General features: G+C 38.0%; 2 protein-coding genes across 2 annotated transcripts; both read right to left on the reverse strand.

Moving 5' to 3' along the window:
- Positions 1–171: 171 nt before the first annotated feature.
- LOC117990380 (bilin-binding protein-like) lies at positions 172–6100 on the reverse strand. Its single transcript, XM_069504627.1, has 4 exons — positions 5688–6100; positions 4517–4733; positions 2164–2271; positions 172–450 (listed from the first exon to the last, which is right to left on the reverse strand). The coding sequence occupies exons 1-4, from the start codon at positions 5796–5798 to the stop codon at positions 302–304; spliced, it is 585 nt and encodes a 194-aa protein (XP_069360728.1). The 5' UTR covers positions 5799–6100; the 3' UTR covers positions 172–301.
- Positions 6101–16771: 10671 nt separating this feature from the next.
- LOC117990809 (bilin-binding protein-like) lies at positions 16772–26402 on the reverse strand. Its single transcript, XM_034978300.2, has 4 exons — positions 26267–26402; positions 18992–19208; positions 18479–18586; positions 16772–16983 (listed from the first exon to the last, which is right to left on the reverse strand). The coding sequence occupies exons 1-4, from the start codon at positions 26381–26383 to the stop codon at positions 16829–16831; spliced, it is 597 nt and encodes a 198-aa protein (XP_034834191.1). The 5' UTR covers positions 26384–26402; the 3' UTR covers positions 16772–16828.
- Between the last annotated feature and the right edge of the window lie 417 nt (positions 26403–26819).

The following is a 26819-nucleotide window of genomic DNA, read 5'->3' on the forward strand; positions in this document are numbered from 1 at the left end:
CAAAATACACTTTGTATTTTCCAACTCGTAGGCTGCTTATCAACGGATATAATAAAAGCCTTATTATTCAGGCTTAATCGAATTTGTATTAGGTAAGTAACATAAATTACTACTAGGTATGGATTGTAGTTTTGACTGTAGTTTAGGAATAATAAAAATATATATTTTTTAATCTCCGTTTATTTGACGAGATTCATCATTTTCAAATAATAATAATAATAATATCAGTAATAACGGCAGGTTTTTGATATAAACAGGAGGAAAATTTTGATGGTAGGTATCCTTATCAACGTTCAATTACTTAAGCTTTGAACTCGCAGGCCTTGTCAGAGAAATCAGGCCAGATCAGTTTAGTGCTGTCGAGGAAGGTGTTGTCCTTCAGGATCTTGTCAACAGCGGCCTTGGCTACAGCCACGAAGTTCTTGGTGCGGGAGAACACCGAGACGAAGTCTGTAAATTGAAATACAGGTATTATAATACTATAAAATAGTTAATCCTCTGTAAAATGCAGAGGATTCTTGCTCGAACACAGGAAACGACTAAGGAATGGACTATAAATATCATTAATATTATTTCATTGATATCTCGTAGCCCATGAATTTGCCCACACTTATGTTTCAAAAACACCTATTCAATTTCTAAGAATATACTAATACTAGCTTATGATCGCGACTTCGTCCGCGTGGACTACACTTTCAAACCCCTATTTCATCCAGCGGCTGGGGTCATTTCTGAAGAGAAACCTCCCATTCCGTTAAAAAAACCGGCCAAGTGCGAGTCAGGCTCGCGCAATGAGGGTTCCGTACTACAGTCGTGTTTTTTCGACATTTTGCACGATAATTCAAAAACTATGATGCATAAAAATAAATAAAAATCTGTTTTAGAATGTACCAGTGAAGACCTTTCATATGATACCCCACTTGATATAGTTATCTCACTTCGAAAGTTGAAAATACTAATTATTAATAGTTCATGATCACAATTTTATTTTTTTTGTGTGATCTAACCCTAAATTCACGGTTTTCAGATTTTTCCCTAAATGTCAGCTATAACATCTACCTACCTGCCAAATTTCCTACCTAAGTACCCTGTAGGTTTCTTGACAGACAGACAGACAACAAAGTGATCCTGAACCCTAAAAAACCGGATTTTCGTCATTTTCGAAAATATGAAGATCCTGTTGATCTTCTCCAGAGAGATCTTCAAAATGTGTGGGGAGTTAGACAATCATTTACGTAATACACAAACACCTAAGTTCATGAACGCAATCAACTCATCTAAGACCACGGTACGTAGGTATAACTGCGCCAGGTGGGTGAAAATTAGTGAAGGTAATATATAGAAGACTAGCTTCTGCTCGCAGCTTCGCCCGCGGGGCATACAGGATACAAATGGCATTTTTTTTCTCCAGAAACAAACATTATAACATCAGGACGCGCACCCTGAACAGCAAGCACCACATATAACCTTCCAACCCCCATTTTATCCCTTTGGGGGGGGGGGGGGGATTTTCTCATCGTTTCTTAGCTGACACCTAACCTCAAGAAAAACCCTACTTTCCAACTTTCAAGTTAATATCAATAATTAAAACTGTCCCATACAAACTTTCATCCCCTATTTTACCACCCTTATGGGCAAATTTTCCAAAAATCCTGAAACACGTATTTCCTCATTACCACCGAAAACCCAAATACCAATTTTCATGCAAATAACTTGAAAAATTACCGACTTTCATACAGACTTCCATCCCCCATTTAACCCACTTAGGGGTGGAATTTCGAAAAATTCTTTCTTAGTGGATACCTACTCTTTACAAAGAATATACACTCCAAAATGCCTTTAGGACCAGCGGTTTAGGCTGTGCGTTGATATATATGTCAGTCAGTCAGTCAGTCAGGACTTTGAATTTTATATATATAGATTAGCTTATGCTCGCGACTTTGTCCGCGTGGGCTACACAAATTTCAAACCCCTATTTCACCCCCTTAGGGGTTTAATTTTCAAAAATTCTTTCTTAGCGGGTGCCTAAGTCATAATAGTTATCTGCATGCCAAATTTCAGCCGCTGTGCGTTGATAGATCAGTCAGTCAATCAGCCACCTTTTCCTTTTATATATTTAGATGTAAATGAGGTGTTTAAATAGATTTTGAAATCTAGACGTACCTTGGCGGGTCTTCTTGGCCTCGTCGTATTTGCACTCGTAGACCACGGCGTAGTTGTCGTAGTCAGTGCCGAGGACATACGAGTTGCTTTTGGTGGTGGCACCATCAGCTAAAATTTCAAAAAATTATTGTTTATTATTGGCACCGATTCCGTTGTCTTTCTCTAAACTAAATTTAGAGTATCTGCATCCTTTTCTTTTTAACAATGCTAAAAAGGGACAGAACATGAACTTTACATTTAAAGACTCTAAATTTTAGTGCACGCTACAAATTTAAACAGTAGGCTCGCGACTGTGCGCTAAAATCACGGGTTTTACCATCTAAAAATTTAATTTAAAACTGTCAAACTGCGACTGTCCTTTTCATTTTACATTAGTAAGAAGAGGATGCAAATACTCTAAAATTTGGTTCTGCTCAGAATCAGTACCATTCACAGAGCAGAAACGAAGAGGAGTTGGCCTAAGCAACTGTGCACTGTGATTTTCAACTAGGTCCTGACGTCATCACTGTGGGCGGGGCCTTAGTTAGTATGCTGTCTGCGTTCGTCAGGTTCACATATATTGAGACTCGTATTATCGGTGTGTTTTCGCGTTTTTAAGAACAAAAGGATGAAGTGTTGTGTTTTATCGTGTCAAAGTTATTCAGACAGACGTTCTGATGCTATGAATGGTATCACATTTCATTTGTAAGTAATTTTATACGTAATTTCTACACTTATTGACATCTAGTGTGAGATAGCTGAACTATGTAGTGACATCAATATATCGATGTTAGGTCGCTAAGCGAGTAGTTTTGCTACTAACCCGCAGATGGAAAATTGAGAAGTGGGCGGCGTTCCACAACCCCTCACCCCGCAAAATGTCACTCGATATTTCATAGGGAAATCTTAATACAACATCTCCTCTTTGTTTCTGCTCTATGGTACCATTGTTATATTCAAAAGTAACAGTAAAACCTTAAGCTAGCCTTATGAAATTACTGTACAAATCATGCCCGAAATGTACCAAGAATAATGGCTGCGTTTCCGCGCCGGGAAGCCAGGCTAATCCTTTGCGCAAAAAATATGCCAGCCATTCTGTCACCAAATGAAGCCATTAACCGCGGTGTAATCTATTGTAAAAAATATTTTAACACTATAAAAAGGTCTCCACGGTAAACGGAACACAAATGTAACTCTCGATAAGAGAGGTAAACTTGTGCCGCTTGCCTGTTTCAGAGGGTATGGGTCGGTATGGGTTTAATAAAAACTGCCATACCCCTTCCAGGTTAGCCCGCAATCGCATCCATCTTAGATTGCATCAACACTTACCACCAGGTGAGATTGCAGTCAAGGGCTGACTTGTATTTTAATATTTTTTAAACCCAGCAAAAATACGAAAGTATCTTTATTATGCTTGCCTGTTTGACCTTGACAATTACTGGCCTTGAAAATTTAGAACAGTAAATGCTTAAATACTTTATATCTCAGAAATCAATAAATTTCCACGAAAATTTTAGGTCCATCCGTTTCTAGGATATAAACAGGCGGTTATCTCTGTACCAAATTTCGTCAAAATCGGTTAAAGATATGGACCGTGGAAAGGTAACAAACAGACGGTTACTTTCGCTCGTGTATTTTTTGATCAGCCTGTGTATTTTTCATTACACAATTAAATTTATCTGCATTAATGTACCAACTTCAGTACCAAATTTCGTCAAAATCGGTTACTTCAATTTCGTCAATATATTCAACTCAAAAAAATATCGTAATATTTTTGAGTTTAACTTATTTAAAAATCCAGGGCTGAATCCTGTTCAAATTTCTCCTCGGTTCTCGAACCCGGGACTACAAAATCCATGCACTGTCGTCTCGTCGTAAGACTATTAAAACTCACAGCAGAAAAATATTTTTTTGGCGTGGATTCTGAAATCATTCTCTAAAGTCTAAACTAAAAGAGCATCTGCATCCTTGTCTTTTTAATATTACTAAACAAGGACGGAAAATGATGTTTTAAATTAAAGACTAAGTTCTAGTGCACTCTAAATTTAAACAATATTATGCTTAAGACTTGCACCTAAAGTCACAAGGTTTTTTTTTTCTTATTCAGATACAAGTTAGCCATTGATTGCAATCTCACCTGGTGGTAAGTGACGATGCTAGCCACGGCCGAAGCCTCCCACCAGACCAGACCAGAAATTTAGAAATTATAAAATTCCAAATCCCTGCCAGGAATCGAACCCAGGACCTCCCACTAATAAGACCACAGCGCTTACCACTGCGCCAGGCAAGTCGTCAAAGGTATGATAATTTTAAATTCTTGTTACATTACTCTAAGTTGCTATAAGTATCAGTTCCATTGATAGTTGAATCATACCTCCATACGGGTAGATGAAGGTCAGTTTGCCAGTCGTCCCTGCATCTTTAGCCAGACCAGCAGATCCTTCAATAATACGAAGCTTGCCCTTGGCAACGTCGTAGTTCTTGACGGAGAAGGTGTCACCAGTCAGGAAGTATTCAGCCCAGCCGCAGCTGCCGCCATCCCCAACAGTCTTAGGGTACCTGGCTAGCTCGTACCATTTGCCTGCTGCGAACTGTGAAAAGAAAATTAAAGTTTTTTACCCGAACGTCATTTTTCAAGTTAATTACATCAATAAAAAATAGGTCAATAATATACGTATACTTATACTATGTATTTTATTTATATTATATATATTTAAATTCCACCCAAGTAAAGCTGTTCTATATAACAGAAGAACTCTCTTTTGAAAACCAAATAAGGGGTAAGTAGTATTTCATAAAAATACAGAAGCTATAATATATATAAAACAATTTAAGTTAAATGTTAGCGCTAACATTAGAAACATATTATTTGAAAATACTTTATTTTATACATGTCCCGAAATATAAAAAAAATACATTAAAATTCAACTAATGTTCAATTTTAATGTATTTTTTTTAACAAAAAAAAATTAAATAAACGTTTTTTAATATAACATATACTACTAGTATATTGAGCTCGATCGTACGCTTTCAAAATCATTGAATTGAATTCGTAACGAGTTTAAAAAAAACTGGCCAAGAGCGAGTCAGACTCTCGCACCGCAATTTTCGTACTACAGTCGTATTTTTTAGACATTAGGCAATATAAATCAAAAACCATGATGCAACTATGATGAAAAAAATCTGTTTTCGAATGTATAAGGAAAGCCTTTTCATATGATACCACACTTGGTATATCGATCTTACTTTGAAAATTGAAAATACTAATTATTTTTTCATGAATACATAGATGTGACGTCAACTTTGATGTAATTTGACGTACTTTTTAGTTAGATCGATAATTTAAAATAGTTAGGTAGTAAACTTAAAACTAACAGCGGACGTGGCTTTTACGAATTTTGGAAGACCCTCTATTTAATAATTCCTTAGATATTTTTTTTGACAGAGGCATCATCCCAATTGAATGATATTAAAGAGTTTGAAAAAAAAAGAACTTTGTTATTTTGTACAAAGTACTCTAAGTAATTAGCTGACTGGGTACTTACAGTTACAAGGTTGAAGCCGGCTACGGGCGTTACGTCGGGACAAGGAGCCTTTACGTAGACGTTGGAGGCGGTGGCCGCAGCCACTATGCTGACAAGGACTAAGGCGAACATTGTGATATGTGACTAGGCTTTAATGATGCTAGAGATTAACTGATGAGTGGAAAACAAAACTTCTGTTTTTATACTTTTTCCCGACGGCCTGGTCTGGTCAGGTTACGATCGGTAAACAAAATAATAGTGACGGGCGTTCGTAAATATACAGGTCAGGTAGGTATATGCGATAATAGACTGTAATGAAACGGAATTTTTTGAAGGCCAGATTAGACAATAAAATTATAAAATAACTAGAGTCATATTAGAAAGAAATTCGAAAGAAAGAAAAACGTTTATTCCTTAAATTAATGTACTACTAGCTGATCCGCAACTTCGTCTGCGACTAATTTAGGAAAAAGAAATGGTTAAATCCCATCAGTTTTGGTGCATCAGGATTGAGGAATTGGAATCCAAATTTTTTATGGGACAAGTACGAGTCGGGCTCACGCAACGAGGGTTCCGTACTATAGTCGTATTTTTTTGACTTTTTGCACGATAATTTAAAAACTGTGATAAATAAAAATCTGTTTTAGAATGCAGAGGTGAAGCCCTTTCATATGATAACCCACTTGATATAGTTATCTTACTTCGAAAATTGAAAACACTAATTAATTATTAGTTTATGACCACAATTTAATTTATTTTGTGTGATGTAACCACAAATTCACGGTTGTCAGATTTTTTGAAATACCGGTAGGTATGTGACGTCACAATCATTTGACGTGTTTTTTTAGTTTAATCGATAATTAAAATGGTTATCACACATTTACAAAAGACGTGGATTTTACGTAATTTGGAAGACTCTCTATTTAATAATCACTAAGAAACAATTTATTTTTGACATAGTCAAATACCGTATTGTCTATCAGTATTTCTACTATCGCTATAATAAAAAAAATAACAATTTCTGAATGCCCGCGCTGAAAATTAAAAAAATATATTTGCAAATGGGTCCAGAAACCTCGAAAAATCGATGTACATACATAAAAAAACCGGCCAAGTGCAAATCAGACTCGCGCACTGAGGGATCCGTAGTACAATCGTATTTTATCGACATTTTGCACGATAAATCAAAAACTACTTACTAGATCTCGTTCAAACCAATTTTCAGTGGAAGTTTGCATGGTAATGTACATCATATATTTTTTTTAGTTTTATCATTCTCTTATTTTGGAAGTTACAGGGGGGGACACATTTTACCATTTTGGAAGTGTCTCTCGCGCAAACTATTCAGTTTAGAAAAAAATCATATTAGAAACCTCAATATCATTTTTGAAGACCTATCCATAGATACCCCACACGTATGGGTTTGATGGAAAAAAATTTTGAGTTCAGTTCTAAGTATGGGGAACCCCAAAATTTATAGTTTTTTTTCTATTTTTGTGTACCTATAAATCTTAATGCGGTTCACAGAATACATCTACTTACCGAGTTTCAACAGTTTAGCTCTTATAGTTTCGGAAAAAAGTGGCTGTGACATACATCCAGACAGACAGACAGACATGACGAATCTATAAGGGTTCCGTTTTTTACCATTCGGCTACGGAACCCTAAAAACGGGCCGAATTGAGAACCACCTCCTTTTTGGAAGTCGGTTAAAATGTGTATTGTAGGCGATGATATTACGGAACCCTTCGTGTGCAAGTCTGAATGGCACCTGACCAGTTTTTTTAAGTTGCTAGAAAAACATGAATTATTGTCCACGGCCTATTTATCTATATCAAGTTTATGAATTTGCATAAGACAGCTCTATTAAAATTCGACTCGGCTTTTCAATAGCTGAATTAGGTGAAATTGAATAATCCATACTCCCTACTAATATTATAAATGCGAAAGTGTGTCTGTCTGTCTGTCTGCTAGCTTTTCACGGCCCAACCGTTCAACCGATTTGGATGAAATTTGGTACAGAGTTAGCTTATATCCCGGGGAAGGATATAGGCTACTTTTATCCCGGAAATTCAAGAGTTCCCACGGGATTTAAAAAAATCTAAATTTTATTTTTTATTTTTTTATTTTTTTTATTGAATGGTTTACTAGCGATTTTAACATAAAACTTACTAACTATAATATATACATAGGTTTTTCTATCATGCACAACTATGTTAAATCTTTTAAAAGTAAACACTGCATGCAAATTCCGTACAAATATATCAGACTTACAAAGGGGATAACAATTTAAGTGAAGATTCCATACAGTTTGTCTGTAGCTATGGTTAAAAAGTAAACAGTAGGTAAACGTTCTATTGTAAAATGGATAAACATGTTAAAAAAACTAAATTAACTACTATAATATAATGTTACAATTTTTTTAAACGTTTATACTTAATTACTATTTTCTTATATTCTACACATTCTATAAGTTCTAACACACTCTTATTTATGGCTAAATACAGTATACGTTATATTATAAAATGAATAAGCATGATAAAAAAACTAAATTAACTACTGTATGATTTTCAATTTTTAACGTTTATACTCAATTACTATTTTCTTATATTCTATACAATCTAAGTTCTAACACACTCTTATTTCTAAAATTAATTTCTAATTCATTATACTTTCACTTTATAAAGGTAGTTTAGATACAAAAATAAATTTTGAAATGAGACGTAAAAAAATAAATAAATAATTAGATAACTAGGTAGGTATGTTGATATGAGATTGCAGTAAGCCTTAAAGATTTTATTAGTTTTAGAGTAACTGGTCGCAGCGCAGCCGCTTTCTTGCCGCAGTATAGGTTGGAGCTCACAGGTTCGAATCCCACCCGGGCATTAGTGTGATAATACATTTTTATTTATTTTTTTAAGTTAGCGAATTAGTGTGACGTATTATCGGAAATAAGAACACTTTCGAATCGACCTTGTGTGTGAACGGTTGTAGTGGTGTAATGCAGATACCAGCTACCTGAATAGGTGATTTTCAGAATGCATGAATGATGTAAATATCTACTTACTAGATTTTTAGTACAGTGATTTTGGAAATTGTATCGTGTGCAAGCAGAAGGGGTGAGTGCTAGGCTTATAGTAGATATTATGTCTTCACGGCACCGCGGGTTGTGTAGGTACGGTGATTTGTACGTGGCATACTACAATTATAGTTTTTCTTATTTGTTAATAGCCTAACGCCACGCCCTTCTACTACGGGACCTAATAAAATTGTAAGAACAACCCTGAGATCGTCTGAGGCTAGCTTCCTTGGTGTGGAAGGGCACCTGATTCACCACCTCCAACGAAAACTCTCCTGGCGCTCAACTTGCATGTAGCATGATTAAAGATTTGCAATGAACTTTTGTGTGTTTGATCTCAGCTCATTCATCAATCACGGACTCAAGACATAACAATGTAAAAGTAAAAATATAGATTCATTAATTTTAAAAATTACAAAAATAATTTGATAGTAATATTAAATTCCAGGTTCAGGGTACAGCTATTGGCTAGTTTTTGACTAGGTCGCTTATCACTAACTTACAAAACATAGCAAGCGAATTTGTATTTATGTCTATCAACTGACTGCGCTCATTGTATAGTTTACACAACCGGGGCAGAGTAGCGTTGGCCCCGAAGACTGTTCTGCTGAGTGGTGGCACTAAAGGAGTTATGGCAGTGCGTGGATATCTACGCGGCACTCTAAAATTGATTTTGCTAAGTAAACTTGGACAGTCTACTTGGCTCCACTATAGAAAGGTTCACCACTATTTATTCACGAATATTATACTATATAGGTATAGCGGTAATATTCAGTATAAAGAGGTTCATTTGCACTTTACATATCTGTAATTTCAAGTTTCGGAGACACGTATTTATAGACATTTATACAATTTTAAAATGATTAACATTATAAATAGAAAACACGATTACTACATAGATTTCGTTAATATTCACTGGAAAGATATTAATTTGCACTGATCTTTACGTAATTTCTTAATTTCAAGACACGTAATCGCGTATTTTATACAGATTTATGTAAATAAAATGAAATTAATTAGGTCCCTAGCATTTTTAGAAACACAAAACCGCAAAGTATGAACTACGAACACATATAAAGATTACCATAACATAAACCTATAATACTTTTTTTTTTAACTGGTTTTACGGCTCTGGGATCTATAATAATCTTGCTGGGAACCAAAGACCAATAAAGTAAACTTAGCAAGATACTTTTTTTTTAACTGGTTTTACGGCTCTGGGTTCTAATCTATACCTCCCCCCCGCTCCCACCATCAAGAGCGAGCGAAGCGAGCTCGGGACTTGGGGCACTCCGACTCGGAAGGGTTAGGTTAGAAGGGGATGGCGGGGTCTGTAAGACCCCGCCATCCCCTTCGTGGGTTATTTCTTTTTTTACCACCCAGAAAAAAGGAGTCCCGCGAAGCGAAGCAAAAGTATTATAGATTAGAACCCAGAGCCGTAAAATCAGTAAAAAAAAAAAGTATTACAGGTGTTAACGGTGGTAACCTATGACAGTATCTATTGTATTTTGCGATTTTGATTAAATGCTAATTGTGATTAAAGTGATTAATTTTATTTAAAAAAATGATTTTCGAGCTCTGAAATTTTAACTTAGAGTTTCAGGAGCACCCCCTTTAGTGCCCCCTATCCCAATGGATGGTATTGTACTCTATAGCAACCCCGTCTACTTTATTTCTTATCAATTTATATAGGAACATAAGATCTAGCAAGTCACCTCTATTTTTAAGGGTCATCATTTTAAAATATTTTACTCTATCCTTATAAGAAATAACTGTTTTGTGTATCCTTGCTGAATATGACAGATGCCACATGAATCTTTTTTGGACACGCTCTAATCTTAAATAGTGTGTAGAATAATGCGGCCGCCACACTACACTGCAGTACTCCAGGTTACTGCGAACAAGACTGTTATAAAGAGCTATTTTAGTTTTAGTTTCTTTAAAGGTTCTACCTTGCCTCATAATAAAACCTAACAATTTTGATGATTTGCCAATAACCTTGTCTATGTGATCAAGATATGTCAACTTGCTATCTAACATAACCCCCAAATCTTTTATGAGATCAACTTCTTTTAAATTTATGCCGTTTAGACTGTATTGCGTTGGTATAACGTTAAGCTTGCGGGTAAATTTGATGTGGAGACATTTATTGCAATTAAGTTGCATGCCATTAGATGTGCACCAGTCTGTTAGCCTGTTAAAATCATCTTGGAGTAAAAGTGAATCCTTTGGGGAATAGATAATTTTAGTGAATTTTAAATCATCGGCATACAGGTATGGTGTTGAGTGTTGGGGTTGCTATAGAGTACAATACCATCCATTGGGATAGGGGGCAGTAAAGGGGGTGCTCCTGAAACTCTAAGTTAAAATTTCAGAGCTCGAAAATCATTTTTTTAAATAAAATTAATCACTTTAATCACAATTAGCATTTTTAGAATAAACTAAACAAACACAATACAAAATCGCAAAATACAATAGATACTGTCATAGGTTACCACCGTTAACACCTGTAATACTTTTTTTTTTACTGATTTTACGGCTCTGGGTTCTAATCTATAATACTTTTGCTGCTGCTGTACAGACTACAGACCAGTAAAGTAAACTTTTTTTTTCTAAACGGCTTTAAAGCGAGTCTTCTGGCATAGCCTGTTTTAAAAAACTTAAGGATTGGGTAGGTTAGGGGGGGGGGGGGGGGGGGTTTATCCCCTTCTAACCTAACCATTCCGAGTCGGAGTGCCCCAAGTCCCGAGCTCGCTTCGCTCGCTCTTGATGGGGGGGGGGGGGGGAGGAAAGAGACCCCCCACCATAGTGGTGGTCTCTTCTCGTCGACCGGGGCCCGTCGACCGGGGCCGTCGACGGAGCCCCGCTTCGCGGGGCTCCTTTTTTCTGGGTGGTAAAAAAGAAATAACCCACGAAGGGGATGGCGGGGTCTTACAGACCCCGCCATCCCCTTCTAACCTAACCGTTCCGAGTCGGAGTGCCCCAAGTCCCGAGCTCGCTTCGCTCGCTCTTGATGGTGGGAGCGGGGGGGAGGAAAGAGACCCCCACCATAGTGGTGGTCTCTTCTCGTCGACCGGGGCCCGTCGACGGAGCCCCGCTTCGCGGGGCTCCTTTTTTCTGGGTGGTGAAAAAAGAAATAACCCACGAAGGGGATGGCGGGGTCTTACAGACCCCGCCATCCCCTTCTAACCTAACCGTTCCGAGTCGTAGTGCCCCAAGTCCCGAGCTCGCTTCGCTCGCTCTTGATGGTGGGAGCGGGGGGGGAGGAAAGAGACCCCCCACCATAGTGGTGGTCTCTTCTCGTCGACCGGGGCCCGTCGACGGAGCCCCGCTTCGCGGGGCTCCTTTTTTCTGGGTGGTAAAAAAAGAAATAACCCACGAAGGGGATGGCGGGGTCTTACAGACCCCGCCATCCCCTTCTAACCTAACCGTTCCGAGTCGGAGTGCCCCAAGTCCCGAGCTCGCTTCGCTCGCTCTTGATGGTGGGAGCGGGGGGGAGGAAAGAGACCCCCCACCATAGTGGTGGTCTCTTCTCGTCGACCGGGGCCCGTCGACGGAGCCCCGCTTCGCGGGGCTCCTTTTTTCTGGGTGGTAAAAAAGAAATAACCCACGAAGGGGATGGCGGGGTCTTACAGACCCCGCCATCCCCTTCTAACCTAACCCTTCCGAGTCGGAGTGCCCCAAGTCCCGAGCTCGCTTCGCTCGCTCTTGATGGTGGGAGCGGGGGGGAGGTATAGATTAGAACCCAGAGCCGTAAAACCAGTTAAAAAAAAAAGTATCTTGCTAAGTTTACTTATTGGTCTTTGGTTCCCAGCAAGATTATTATAGATCCCAGAGCCGTAAAACCAGTTAAAAAAAAAAGTATTATAGGTTTATGTTATGGTAATCTTTATATGTGTTCGTAGTTCATACTTTGCGGTTTTGTGTTTCTAAAAATGCTAGGGACCTAATTAATTTCATTTTATTTACATAAATCTGTATAAAATACGCGATTACGTGTCTTGAAATTAAGAAATTACGTAAAGATCAGTGCAAATTAATATCTTTCCAGTGAATATTAACGAAATCTATGTAGTAATCGTGTTTTCTATTTATAATGTTAATCATTTTAAAATTGTATAAATGTCTATAAATACGTGTCTCCGAAACTTGAAATTACAGATATGTAAAGTGCAAATGAACCTCTTTATACTGAATATTACCGCTATACCTATATAGTATAATATTCGTGAATAAATAGTGGTGAACCTTTCTATAGTGGAGCCTTGAGTGTTTAAAGCAGAAGACAATGTCGTTCACAAAAATATTAAACAAAATTGGACCTAGGTGTGATCCTTGAGGGATTCCTGATGTTATTGAATGCACTGATGAGCTGAAACCATTAACAACAACATAAAAAGAACGATCATTCAAGTATGATGTAAACCATTGCAGTAGTGGATCAGAAAACCCGTAATACGAAAGTTTCTCAATTAAGTTTCGGTGTGGTGATAACGAGGTCGTGAAACTTACTAGGTATGAGGACGTGGATCTACCAGGCAAGAATCCGTGCTGATGTTCAGACACAAAACGTTGAAAATGCATTTGAACTATAGGACACACTAAGGATTCAAAGACCTTGGCAAAAACTGAAAGAATAGATATGGGTCTATAGTTGCGAACATCTTCTTTTTCTTCACTTTTAAATATTGGCACAACTTTTGCTCGTTTCCATGCCGACGGAAAGATTCCAGAGCGTAAAGAAGCTTTAAATATAATATATAGGGGTAAAGTTAAACTGGTTGCACATCGTTTTATGAATATTGGTGGTATGTTATCTGATCCAGCACCTTTTGCTATATCCAAGCTTCTAAGTTTTTTTAAAATATCGTCTTCACTAAATTCAATAAATGCCAGTTTGTCGCTATAACCTAAATAGAGATTTTTTTTCAGATTAGAAGAAGAGCAGTTATTATTGCAGGCATTGTTAGGGTCTTCATAGACAGAGGCAAAAAAATTTGAAAACATGTTGCAGATTTCAACACCATTAGAAGATGTATTGACTCCATCATTCATAGAAGCTGGATACGAGTTCGAGTTTTTACGCTTACTTTTTAAGAATGTCCAGAATGCTTTTGGGTTTATTTGAATTTTCTTTTCAAGTTTATTATTATAATTATTGTAAGCATCGCGCGTAAGTCTGTCACATCGGTCACTAAGACGTATTCTTAACTCGAGTTCATCCCTAGGATTTTTATACTTTTTATATCGTTTTAGTATTTTATGTTTTTCTTGGATTCTCTTTGCAATGTTGTTATTTATCCACGCAGGATACTTATTACTCCTCACTTTTCGCCGAGGAACGTATTTAGATATAGCAGTATGCAATTTGTCATAAAACACACCAACCAATTCGTTTACATCATTTAAATCCATTAGCTTCTGCCAATCAATGCCTTTTAAGTATTCGATAATTGTATCGTAATCTGCCTTATAATAGTCAAACCGCTCGATGGTAGTATTAACCGTCAGTCTGTCCGATCTTACGTCAGGTAAATTAATTTCTAGTGGGGGATGTGGTGGATCAATATTACTAATAGAATTATGTGAATAACTAACAGTGCACGCAGGTAAATCGACAAGAACTAAATCCAGTATTTTTCTCCTATTATTAAGTGCCGAATTACATTGACGCAGTCCATTTTCAGATACAAAGTCAAGTAACATTTGTGCTGCGGGGACAAGTTTTCCCTCAGAAGGTTTGTTCCAGTTAATGCAGCTCAGATTGAAATCGCCAATAATACATGTTGACATATTGTTGTGTTGTTCAGAGACTCTATTACAGTTATTCAAAAAGTGTTCTAGTATGTTCTTATTAACAGGTGGCGGAAGGTATACAGCGCATATAGCAAAATAAGTAATATTTTTCAGATGAGGTACATTAACAATTACCCAAATATCTTCACAATTACTTTCCCAATGAACAACTCTATTGGAATTCAAACTTTTTTTAACAGCAATTAGTACCCCACCTTCATCTGTTTTAGAGCTAAAGTTAGAAGTCTGCCTGTCTCTTCTATATACGTTATATCGTGCGTCAAACAGTTCACTACTTAAAATGGAGTTATTTAACCAGGTTTCAGTCAAAATAATGATGTCATAATCATTAACCACTACATTCCTGTAGACATCGTGCGTTTTGGTTCTAAAACCGCGCACATTTTGATACAAAATATTTACTGACGTGAATTTGATGATGAATGTGACACCAGTACATGACCTCTACCTTACACACTAACATACTAACTTAATTTACTTAAAAAATCTATGTTTTTTACTATTTTGTAATCCGAGCTATCATCCTTACGGATCAGGATACGGCCATTACGGACCCAAACATATCTATATCCTTTTTCTTTTGCTTTCATTCTAGTCGCAGCGTGCAGAGCTTTATTTTCTGGTGACAGATGTTGGACTACATAGATAGGCTTTTTTTCACCACCATCTCCGATTCCAATGTGAGAAGTATTTAGCTTATCAGTGGGATTGCTTTTATTATGCTTAATAACTGCCGCTAAGAAACCGTCTCTTGTTAACGGAGAATTGAATTGCACAATGATGGATCTAGGACGGGTACTAAACCCACGTGGACGAAGTCGCGGGCATCATCTAGTATATTAATATCTTCAATATCAAAGGGATTATAATCTTCTCGACGCACGGTCGCAAAGTTCGGTTTACTCAATGATAATTTTGGCGAATTTTATTTTTGTATAGGTAAATACAGTATTTTACACCAAGCGAGAAAATATCCAAAAATGTATAAACAAGATACTTAGTATTAGCAATAAGCAATCGAAAATGTTAATTTCAGTTTATAAAATTACTAGCTGATGCCCGCGACTTCGTCCGCATGGAATTAGGTTTTAAAAATCCAGTGGGAACTATTTGATTTTCTGGGATTTCGGCGGCACTGAAATAATTGACCAGATCTCTTGAAATCAAAGCATCAAAATATACTTAGCAACTTTTGAACCGGTACATGGAATGCTTCGATCCACAAATAGTTTAATAGATTTTTATCTTACAGACGAAAGGAAATCCCTTGTTTACCCGGACTCACATTTTTATTTCGTACTAGATGCCCTGGCGAACTTCGTTCCGCCTAACAGTCGATTCAATTTTTTAAATTTTTCTCTCCGTAAGAACCATCCTAGTACTTCAAGGAATATTATAAAAAAAGAATTAGCGAAATCGGTTCAGCTGTACTCGAGATTTGCGATGAGCAACACATTTAGTGATTCATTTTTATATTATAGAAGATACGACTTGTAACTTCAGCACAACTCGGCATCTTTTCGAGTTTTGTACGGCAGCTCTGATCACGATTACAATTTGGAAAAAATGGCCCAAATCAAATGACTTCCACTAGAGCGAACAATCATAGCAGCGGCGCACCTACCCTGCCCGGGGAGAAAGACACAAAGGGACAAGGAAAGGGTAGAAAGAATTTGTAGGGAGTCAAGAAGGGCGCCCCGGGAAAGAGCCACCGAGCAAGTACCGAACGGGCGTTTCGGCCCATATACCCCGCCCACATGCTTTATCAATTTTATTTAGGGCTACCTTACAACATTAATATAGTACACGCGGACGAAGCGAGAATAAGCTAGTTATAAATAATATGACTATGAATTATTGTAGCTTATCAATAATACAAAACCTTTTTTTAATCTCCATTTATTTCACGAGATTCATCATTTTTTTTAATAATAATTAATCTACCACATCAGTGCTACTCTAGCAGTTTATGATATAAACAGAAGGAGCACCAGCACACGAGTAGATAATTAATATAGACCAGAGGGGAAGCTTCATACTAGCGGCTGGCTGTAGAGGTTCACTCACTCATAGCGCAGCTCACGCGCACCACGACGTGTCACGGACACTCCGTTTGCCGCCGTTTGCCGTCGAACTGGGCGCAAACGGAGCGTCCGTGACACGTCGTGGTGTGCGCGAGCTAGTGTGAAGCTTCCCCTCTGGTCTATAATATCTACTCGTGTGGCACCAGCTTCCAACAAATTGTGACGTTGTTTCATCGTTGTCCTTATTGCGCAACATTGCTTCTGCAGGCCTCGTCGGAGAAGTCGGGCCAGATCAGTTTAGTGCTGTCGAGGAAGGTGTTGTCTTTCAGGATCTGGTCAACAGCGGCCTTGGCTACAGCCACGAAGCTCTTGGAGCGGGAGAACACCCAGTTGAAGTCTGTAAATCGATATACAGTTATTATAGAGTAACAATGAGGTAAAACGTCTATAATCGTCTATCCTTTATCTTGATTAGTTGTAAAATCACTGAAGGTTTAAAAATAAGGAAATCAGCATAGAACATAAATTTTGTTTCAACTCAGTAAGTATGAAAAGTGTGAGTACCTAGCTACTAGAAAAATTAGATTCTGTATATACATTTTTTTTCAGTCAATAAAAGGCTTATTTATTTATTTTTTAGGGTTCCGTACCTCAAAAGGAAAAACGGAACCCTTATAGGATCACTTTGTTGTCTGTCTGTCTGTCTGTCTGTCTGTCTGTCTGTCCGTCTGTCTGTCAAGAAACCTACAGGGTACTTCCCGTTGACCTAGAATCATGAAATTTGGCAGGTAGGTAGATCTTATAGCTGACATTTGGGGAAAACCGTGAATTTAGGGCTAGATCACACAAAAAAAATTAAATTGTGGTCATGAACTAATAATTAGTATTTTTAACTTTCGAAGTGAGTGACTATATCAAGTGGGGTATCACATGAAAGGTCTTCACCTATACATTCTAAAACAGATTTTTATTTATTTTTATGCATCATAGTTTTTGAATTATCGTGCAAAATGTCGAAAAAATACGACTGTAGTACGGAACCCTCATTGCGCGAGCCTTACTCGCACTTGGCCGGTTTTTATTTTATTTTTTTAAATAACTATACCTACAGTTATGAGTTAATATTTGCTAAGGTGTCTAACGTGCGAGTCGGAATCGCGCACGAAGGGTTCCGTACCTATAAAACGGCAAAAAAATCACGTTTATTGTATGGGAGGCCCCCTTAAATATTTATTTTGTTCTGTTTTTTAGTATTTGTTGTTATAGCGGCAACATCTGTGAAAATTACAACTGCCTTACTATCACGGTTCATGAGATACAGCCTGGTGACAGACGGACAGGCAGACGGACGGACAGCGGAGTCTTTGTAATAGGGTCCCGTTTTACCCTTTTGGGTATGGAACCCTAAACATTATTCGTCGCCCTCGTCATCAACCAATAGACATTGCTCAAGATATTATGACTCTTGTAGATACTTCCACACGCCGCAGTCTTGCGCTGCCTGAAACCAGCGAATGTTCGATGTTTGTCCACTTAGTGTAGGATTTGTCAACGCCTAAGCTTTCCATCATGTGATAACTACCTTGGGACGATCGGTTCTCCAAACTATGTGGCCTACCCATTGCTCCTTTAGCTTCGCAACCCGTTGAACTATATCGGTTACTTTGGTTCTTCTACGGATTTCCTCACGATCACGTAGGAAATCTCCAAGCATAGGTCCTCCCATCCCCTACAGTTAATGCATACATACCTAGTGGCTGCTTTTTCCTGCATGTTTAGCAGTAGGAGGGCGAGCGGTGCATTTTGAATGTTGCATGTTGCACCATACAGCTTTGACCTGTTTCAGCGGATTATAGCAAATTAAGCTTTTGGTTCATTGTATAGATACATACCTTGGCGGGTCTTCGTCTCCTCGTCGAATTTACAGTAGTAGAGCACAGCGTAGTTGTCGTAGTCAGTGCCGAGGACCCACAAGGTGCTTTTGGTGATGGCACCATCAGCTGAAATTTCAAATAAAATTTGAATCAGTAAGCTGTACCTGTTGTCAAGTCTGGTGACAAAACAATATTGAAAACCTACTAGCTGCTACCCGCGACATAGTTTGCGTGGATTTTAAAACCCCATGGGAACCCTTTGATTAACTATACCTACCCATGTAAAATATTACGTCGATTCGTTGCTCCGTTGTGACGTGATTGAAGGACAGTTAGGACACCAACCAACCACCACCAGATCAATAAACCAATAAACAAACACACTCACGCATTTAATTATAATATGGGTAGTGATAACTAGCTATTGCCTGCGATTTCGTCGGCGTCCCGCGGGAACTGTCTAATCCCGTGGATTTTCAAGGGACATAGGGATTCAGTATTATTTTTTATCAAAGATATTTTGAATCATACCTCCATACGGATAACTGAAGATCAGTTTGCCGGTCGTCCTTGCATCATCAGCCAGACGAGCAGATCCTTCAACGGAACGAAGCTTGCCCTTGGAAACGTCGTAGTTCTTGACGGAGAAGGTGTCACCAGTCAGGCTGTAGTCAGCCCAGCCGCAGTTGCCGCCTTCTTCAATTGAATTAGGGTACCGGGCTGCTTCATACCATTTGCCTGTTGCGAACTGTGAAAAGAAAATGAAAGTTTTTTACCCGACTATGAAGGTGTGATTGTTTTTGTTTTTGCGTTCCACGTGTTTTATCCTGTGCCTCCTGTGGCAAGTGATTGATACAAGTAAAAAATCGGCCAAGTGCGTGGCGGGCCACGCGCAGTGTAGGGTTCCGTAGTCACAATTAACCACGAAAAACAGATATAACTCCTTAACCTGTGAACCCTACTGAGCCATGATAGTTTTCCTTTAAAATTGATTGTATGTATATACTACTGCTGTGAATTTTTTACGTTCCTATATACTATCATTTCGCTGATAGAGAGGTCCCGGGACACTTGACTCTAATAAAAATTAGCACTTTAAAACATCATATTTTACAAACGGATCTATACAAATCGAAAAATGTTGTTCCCACACCCACAGTATTTTTAAAAGACCTATTCAACGATACCCCCACACTATGGGGTAGACGAGAAAAAAAATCATCCCCACTTTACGTCATGTAGGTGAGCTACCCTAAAAAAAATATTTATCACAATTTTATTTCACCGCTTTGTTGGCGTGAGTAATATTTATGCCCATGCCAAATTACAGATTTCTAGCACTAATAGTCTCTGAGATTAACCTGTAGTGGGGTTATGTATTAGTATTGAGTAGCAGTAATAAACGGGACATAGAACAGCTCACACGTGTTTGATTTACACATCTATCCACTCTACGGAACCTCCAACGACAACATCACATGGCGACCGTGACAGCGAGCGGACTTTTGCACGGGGAGTAGCGGCCGCTCGCACCGCGATAGCAACACGTGTCGGGAATAACATTAAAATAATTACAAAAATGGGACCAAAGTGCTCCAAGTGTGTATGCGAGAACAAAGAGGTGATATCACAAAATGGAGACTCCAACATGGACCACCCCATGTACACAAACAATATAATGATGGCAGCAATATTGGCGATATGCAGCGCAGCAGCTATTTTTATAGGAGTTGCTAAATACAGACAATGCCACAGGAACTGGATTAATGAAGGAGTGAGAGCGGACTTTATAAGGAGGCTGCAGGAGCGGATGTCTACGAGAGGAGATCGAGAGGAGAGTCGAGTATAATGTGTGACAATTAAAGTGATGTGCGCGTAAAGTGCGGAAAGTGCGTAAAGTGCGGGAAGTGCGGTGAGAAAATGAACAGTATAGATTTATTGTAAAAACTATTGAGAAAATGGACAGTGTATAGACTTAATGGAAAAACATTTAAGTAATATAAATAGTGAATTAGAGTACTTAAGAGTAAGCATTAGGAAATTAGGACCAGATAGGAGGCTAGAGGAAATAGGATTAAGCAAGGTAAGAAAAGCGTTAGAAATATACGAAAATTATAAAACATTTATCACGCAATTAAATGAAAAGGATTTAGAATATTCATCATTAGTCATACAAAAACTGTGTGAAAACATTGAGGAAACTTTTCTTAAAATATTAAGCTATGATAAGTCATCAGTCGAAAAAATGACTGGTAAGCAAGAGAATATAGAACAGTCATCATTCGAAAAAATGGATAACTTCGACCTAAAAACGGCGAGTACTTTAATCCCGGTAATGGATGGTAAACAAGAGAATATAGAACAGATAATAGACAGCATCGAAATGTATAGCAGTTATCTAAAAGGTCAGGACAGCAAGGGGTTGCTAATTTCTTTTATATTAAAAACTAGACTATCAAAAACCGCGAAATTAAAACTTAATTCCGAATATTCCACTATTGACAATTTGCTATCAGACATGAAAAAATATTTGCTTACAAAAAAGTCTGCCAATTCATTGCTGTCCCAAATAAACAATTTAACACAGAACAATATGTCTATTAGCGCTTATGGTGAAAAGCTGGAGGAGCTCTTTATAGGCCTCACCATATCACAAGCCGAAGAAAATCAGAAGGCACGTGATATATTGAGACCTATAAACGAGAAACTAGCAATAAAGAGGTTTGCGGACGGCCTTCGTAACCGAAGGCTGAGCACCATAATATCAGCCAGGAATTACAGCGAGTTGAAAGACGCAGTACGCGCAGCGGAGGATGAGGAGCTGGCCACCGCCGGGACATCGTCCAACAACGGGGTCTACTCATATTCGCAAGGCCGGAATCAGTCATTTCGTTACCCCAGGTACAGTCGGGGACGTCGAAACTTCCACCGTACGAGTGGCCCTCACCGAGGCGCATATCAGCCCACACCACAGGTAAGGAGAGGTTATTATAACTATAATTATCGTGCTAGGACCACACCTACGAGGTACTACAACCAGTCCAGATACCCAAGAAATAACACCAGGTTTTATAGAGGCAACTCAAATAATAATCACCGTCAGGGAAATGCTTACGTCACAGCGTCTGAGCAAAAGGAGGAGCAAGATATAAATTTAGCAGAGTTTTTTCGAGCCTAATTATGCTTTATGAAGGGTTAGATTTCATATATTTGTTTATCGGTAATCGGAAATGCAAATTTTTATTGGACACAGGGGCATCTTTATCTATCATAAATAGTCAGATTATTCAAAATCAAGTAAAAAAGTATCAAAGTACTACAGTTATAAAAGGTATAGGTGGAAAAATACAGTCGACATGCTTAGCGTATGTTCCACTACAGTCAGCAAACGGTTTCATATTTCGCCACAAGTTATACCTATTCGATAACGTTCCATGCGGAGCGGATGGAATTATCGGGCTAGACTTTCTCAGAACTTATAATGCAAACATAGACTTGCCTACGAACAGACTTACGTTACAATTTAATTATTATGAAACATGTACCTTAAGAATATGTAAGTCTACTAGCAAAACCGTAGAGTCGGACGAATACTTAACTATTCCATCACGTAGCGAGTCAATTCATTATTTGAGTGTTAGTAAAAGCTTATATAAAGATTGTGTTATACATCCGAAACAATTACATGAAAACGTATTTCTGGCAGGTTGTATCGTAAAGCCGAATAGAGGTAAAATACCAGTAAAAATAATGAATACGGATGAAAAGCCTATAAAAATACTTAAATCGAGTATTATTCAATCGGGAAACATTGACTATTTAGAAAACTATAACCTATGTTCATTTAGCGAATCTCAAAAACATGTTAGCCGTGTTAAAAAATTATTAGCAGAATTGAAATTGGACCATTTAGACCCCACCGAGAAAAAATCGCTTCAAATAATATGCTCTAAATACTCAGACATATTTTTCTTAGAAGGTGACAAGCTAGGTGTATCGAACGTTGTAGAACAGTCGATTATGGTGAAACCCGACACCAAACCCGTGTATACAAAACCTTATCGCTTGCCACAGGCATCGAAGCAAGAAATTAATAAACAAGTACAACGTATGCTCGATGACGACATAATAGAACCATCTAATAGCGAATGGAATAGCCCAATATTACTGGTGCCTAAAAAGTCAGAAAACGGGAAAAAATGGCGTTTAGTGATAGATTATAGGAAGGTTAATGAGTCAATTCAGGACGATAAGTTTCCTTTACCAAATATAATGGACATCTTAGATTCACTTTCAGGGTGTATTTATTTCACTCATTTGGATTTGTATCAAGGATTTTATCAGGTCAGTTTAAACCCCGAGAGTAGGGATATTACCAGTTTTGCCACGAGTACTGGGCAATACAGAATGAAGCGTCTAGCCATGGGTTTAAAAATTAGTCCTAATGCATTCTCTAGAGTTATGTCAATAGCAATGTCAGGATTAACCTTCGAAAAGTGTTTTATTTACTGCGATGATCTAATAGTATTTGGGAGAAACAGGGAAACTCACAATAAAAATTTAATAAGTATATTTGAACGGCTCAGAAAAATGAACCTTAAGCTTAACCCACTTAAGTGCGAATTTATGAAAACACAGTTACTATATTTAGGTCACGTGGTGTCAGCTGAGGGTGTTCTACCCGATCCAGAAAAAGTAAGAGTGCTACAACACTACCCGATACCTACAAATTCAGACGAGGTTAGACGATTTGTAGCGTTTTGCAATTATTATAGAAAATTCATTCCACATTTTTCTGAAATCACCTTACCATTAAATAAATTATGCCGGAAAAATGCAATATTTTCATGGTCACAAGAATGTCAAAATAGTTTCGAAATATTGAAAAATAAATTAATTACACCCCCCATTTTGCAATACCCAGATTTTTCTGATAATAACACTTTCGTTCTTCAAACTGACGCGTCAGGCATAGCTATCGGTTCAGTTTTGTGTAATAAAGATTTAAAACCCGTAGCCTACGCTAGTAGACCTCTAAATAAAGCGGAATTAAACTATCCAATTATTCAAAAAGAGCTTTTGGCGATAGTTTGGAGTATAAAACATTTTAGACCATACCTATACGGTAAGCAATTTATCATTAAAACCGACCATAAACCTCTAATTTATTTATTTGGCATGAAAGATCCGTCAACAAGACTTTTAAAATTCAGATTGCAGTTAGAGGAGTACGACTTTAAAATTGAGTATGTAAAAGGCAGTGATAACGTCGCAGACGCTCTGAGTAGGGTGACCATAAGTTCGGAAGAATTAAAATCATTGAATAGTAAAGTTAGCTTAGTAATGACAAGAGCTCAGAAAGCTAGATTAGATAAAGAGGAGTTGAATAGGAAGGTAGACATGAGGGATCCTTGTATACCTGTCGAATCAAGGTCTGGCCAACCAAGAGTCGCAGAGATACTAAGGAAACCGAGTGATTACGTAGAATTGAAATTTATGTTAGGAAGTAAATTGAGTAAGAGGAAATTATCATATGAAAGAGAATGTTTAGCATATGAGGAGTCAACTCAGTCTATCTACATAAACCTCAATTATATGTCGCATTTTACGCGAGTCGAATTTGCGAATTTATTGAGCGTATTTTGTAGTGAATTGAATATTAAAAATTTATGTATAATTAGAGATGACAGAAATGTAGAGTTCATAAAACAGTTAATAAATGAGATAAAAAGTAGAGAAAAATGGTCCGGACCGCAGATAAATATATTAAAAGGAGTAAAACGAGTCCATAATGAGGAAGAAAAGATATGCATACTACATGATTATCACTTACTACCTACGAGTGGCCATGCGGGTGTACAACGCATGATCAGCAACATCAAAGGTAAGTACTTCTGGCCAGGGCTAGAATCCGATGTACGGAGATACGTAAGTAAGTGCGGCAAATGCCAAACTAATAAGTATTCTAGAAATATAGTAGAGCCGATGGTCGTGACGACGACAGCGTCGAAAGCTTTCGAAAAAGTATATTTAGATATCATAGGTCCTTTAGATAAAGATATAGATGGTAATGTTTATATTTTAAGTTTACAATGCGAGCTAAGTAAATACGTCGAGGCGTACCCTTTGCAGCGTAAAGATACAGTAAGTGTGGCAAGAGCCTTTGTTAATAACTTCGTGTTACGTTACGGGCTACCCAAAATTGTCGCGAGTGACAAAGGCGGCGAATTTCAGTCAGAAACGATGAAAGAGGTATGTAAGCTACTTCAAATTGAAAAAATAAATTCTACAGCTTATCACCATGAGTCGATAGGCTCCTTAGAAAACACTCATAAGCATCTCGCTGCATATTTGCGAACATTATGTGACGGACATCCAGAAACTTGGAGTCAGTGGCTTCAGTTCTGGTGTTTCTCATTCAATACTACTGTCCATACACAGACTAAGTATACACCGTACGAACTCGTATTTGGCAATAGTTGTAGTTTACCTAGTAATTTAAGAAGTAATGTAGTAGAGCCACTATACAGCCAAGATAATTATGCACTTGAGCTTAAGTATAGGCTACAGTTAGCATCTAAGGAAGCGCATAAAAATTTAGTTTTAAGCAAATTAAAAAGGAAACATGTATGGGACAAAAAGTGTAATCCCATTCAGTATCAGAAAGATGATTTAATCTTGATCAAAAATGAAACAGGTAAAAAACTGGATAAGCTATACGATGGACCCTATACAGTGTTAAGTGAAGATGGACCTAATGTTACAGTGCAAAACGGTAAAAATGTCGAGACTGTCCATAAAAATAGGACAAAACCATATGTCACCTAGTATTAGTGTTTAGCTCATGTTTCTTTACTTATGAATACGCGAGGTACCTACGCTTGTTATTATTAGTATATTATTATTGTAGTCTGGTAGGTAACTACCTAACATTGTATCATAAGTGCCTAATGGTTTTATATTTCATTACGATGACATGTATGTACCATCGTATTGTACCTACTAAGTACATTATATTTTAAATTGTAACTTACCTATAAGATTGTGAATGTTTCGAACAGCTTATTTCTATGTGTCAGGTAATAAGGAAATCAAACAAGTTTATATTAAATAATTTTTATATTATCAAAAAAAAAAAAAAAATTGTATTACAACATTTTTTTTTTCAAAACCACCCCGGTGATGTAGTGGGGTTATGTATTAGTATTGAGTAGCAGTAATAAACGGGACATAGAACAGCTCACACGTGTTTGATTTACACATCTATCCACTCTACGGAACCTCCAACGACAACATCACAAACCGAGGACGGACAGACAGATGGACGGACATGGCGAAACTATAAGGGTTCCTTGTTTACAACACGTGCGCGAGTCTGACTCGCACTTGGCCGGTTATTTTTATTTTTAAGGGGGGTTTGCATGAACTAATCAAATTAGCAATTAGTTTGGAGTCTCTCTACGTGATCAAATCAGAAATGAGGAGATCCGTAGGAGAACTAGAGTAACCGACACAGCTCAACGGGTTGCGAAGCTGAAGTGGCAATGGGCAGGGCACGCAGTTCGTAAAACCGATAGACGTTGGGGTCCCAAGGTGCTGGAATGGCGACCTCGCACCGGAAGACGCAGTGTTGGAAGACCCCCCCACTAGATGGACGGACGACATCAGACGAGACGCAGGGAGCCGCTGGATTCAGGCGGTGCAAGACCCTGGCGTGTGGAAGTCCCTACAAGAGACCTATGTCCAGCATTGGACGTCTATCGATTGATGATGATGATGAATCAAATTAACTAACTCAATACTTACGGCTGCAAGATTGAAGTTGTCTACGGGTTTTACGTCGGGACAGCCGGAGTTTACGTGGACGTGGCCGTCGGAAGCGATGGCCGAGGCCACAATACTGAGGAGGACGAAAGCGAACATTGTGATGAGTAACTAGGTTTTGATGATGCCAGAGCTTAACTGATGAACGAAAAACATTACTGCTGTTTTTATACTTTTTTGAGGTCGCGATACAATGTACAAAACAATAGTGATAGGTCATATAAACACTGACTATAAAGTAAAAACATTTCTTTAGGCTTTAAATTTGACCATTTTTAGGGTTTCGTATACCTCAAAAGGAACAACGGAACCCTTATAGGATCACTTTGTTGTATGTCTGTCGGTCTGTCAAGAAACCTACAGGGTACTTCCCGTTGACCTAGAATCATGAAATTTGGCGGGTAGGTAGGTCTTATAGCAGACATTAGGGAAAAATCTGAAAATCGTGAATTTGTGGGTACGTCACACAAAAAAAATGAAATTGGGGTCATGAACTAATAATTAGTATTTTCAATATTTGAAGAAAGATAACTAC

This window comes from Maniola hyperantus, chromosome 18 (assembly GCF_902806685.2).
Source record: "Maniola hyperantus chromosome 18, iAphHyp1.2, whole genome shotgun sequence".
NCBI lineage: Eukaryota > Metazoa > Arthropoda > Insecta > Lepidoptera > Nymphalidae > Maniola > Maniola hyperantus.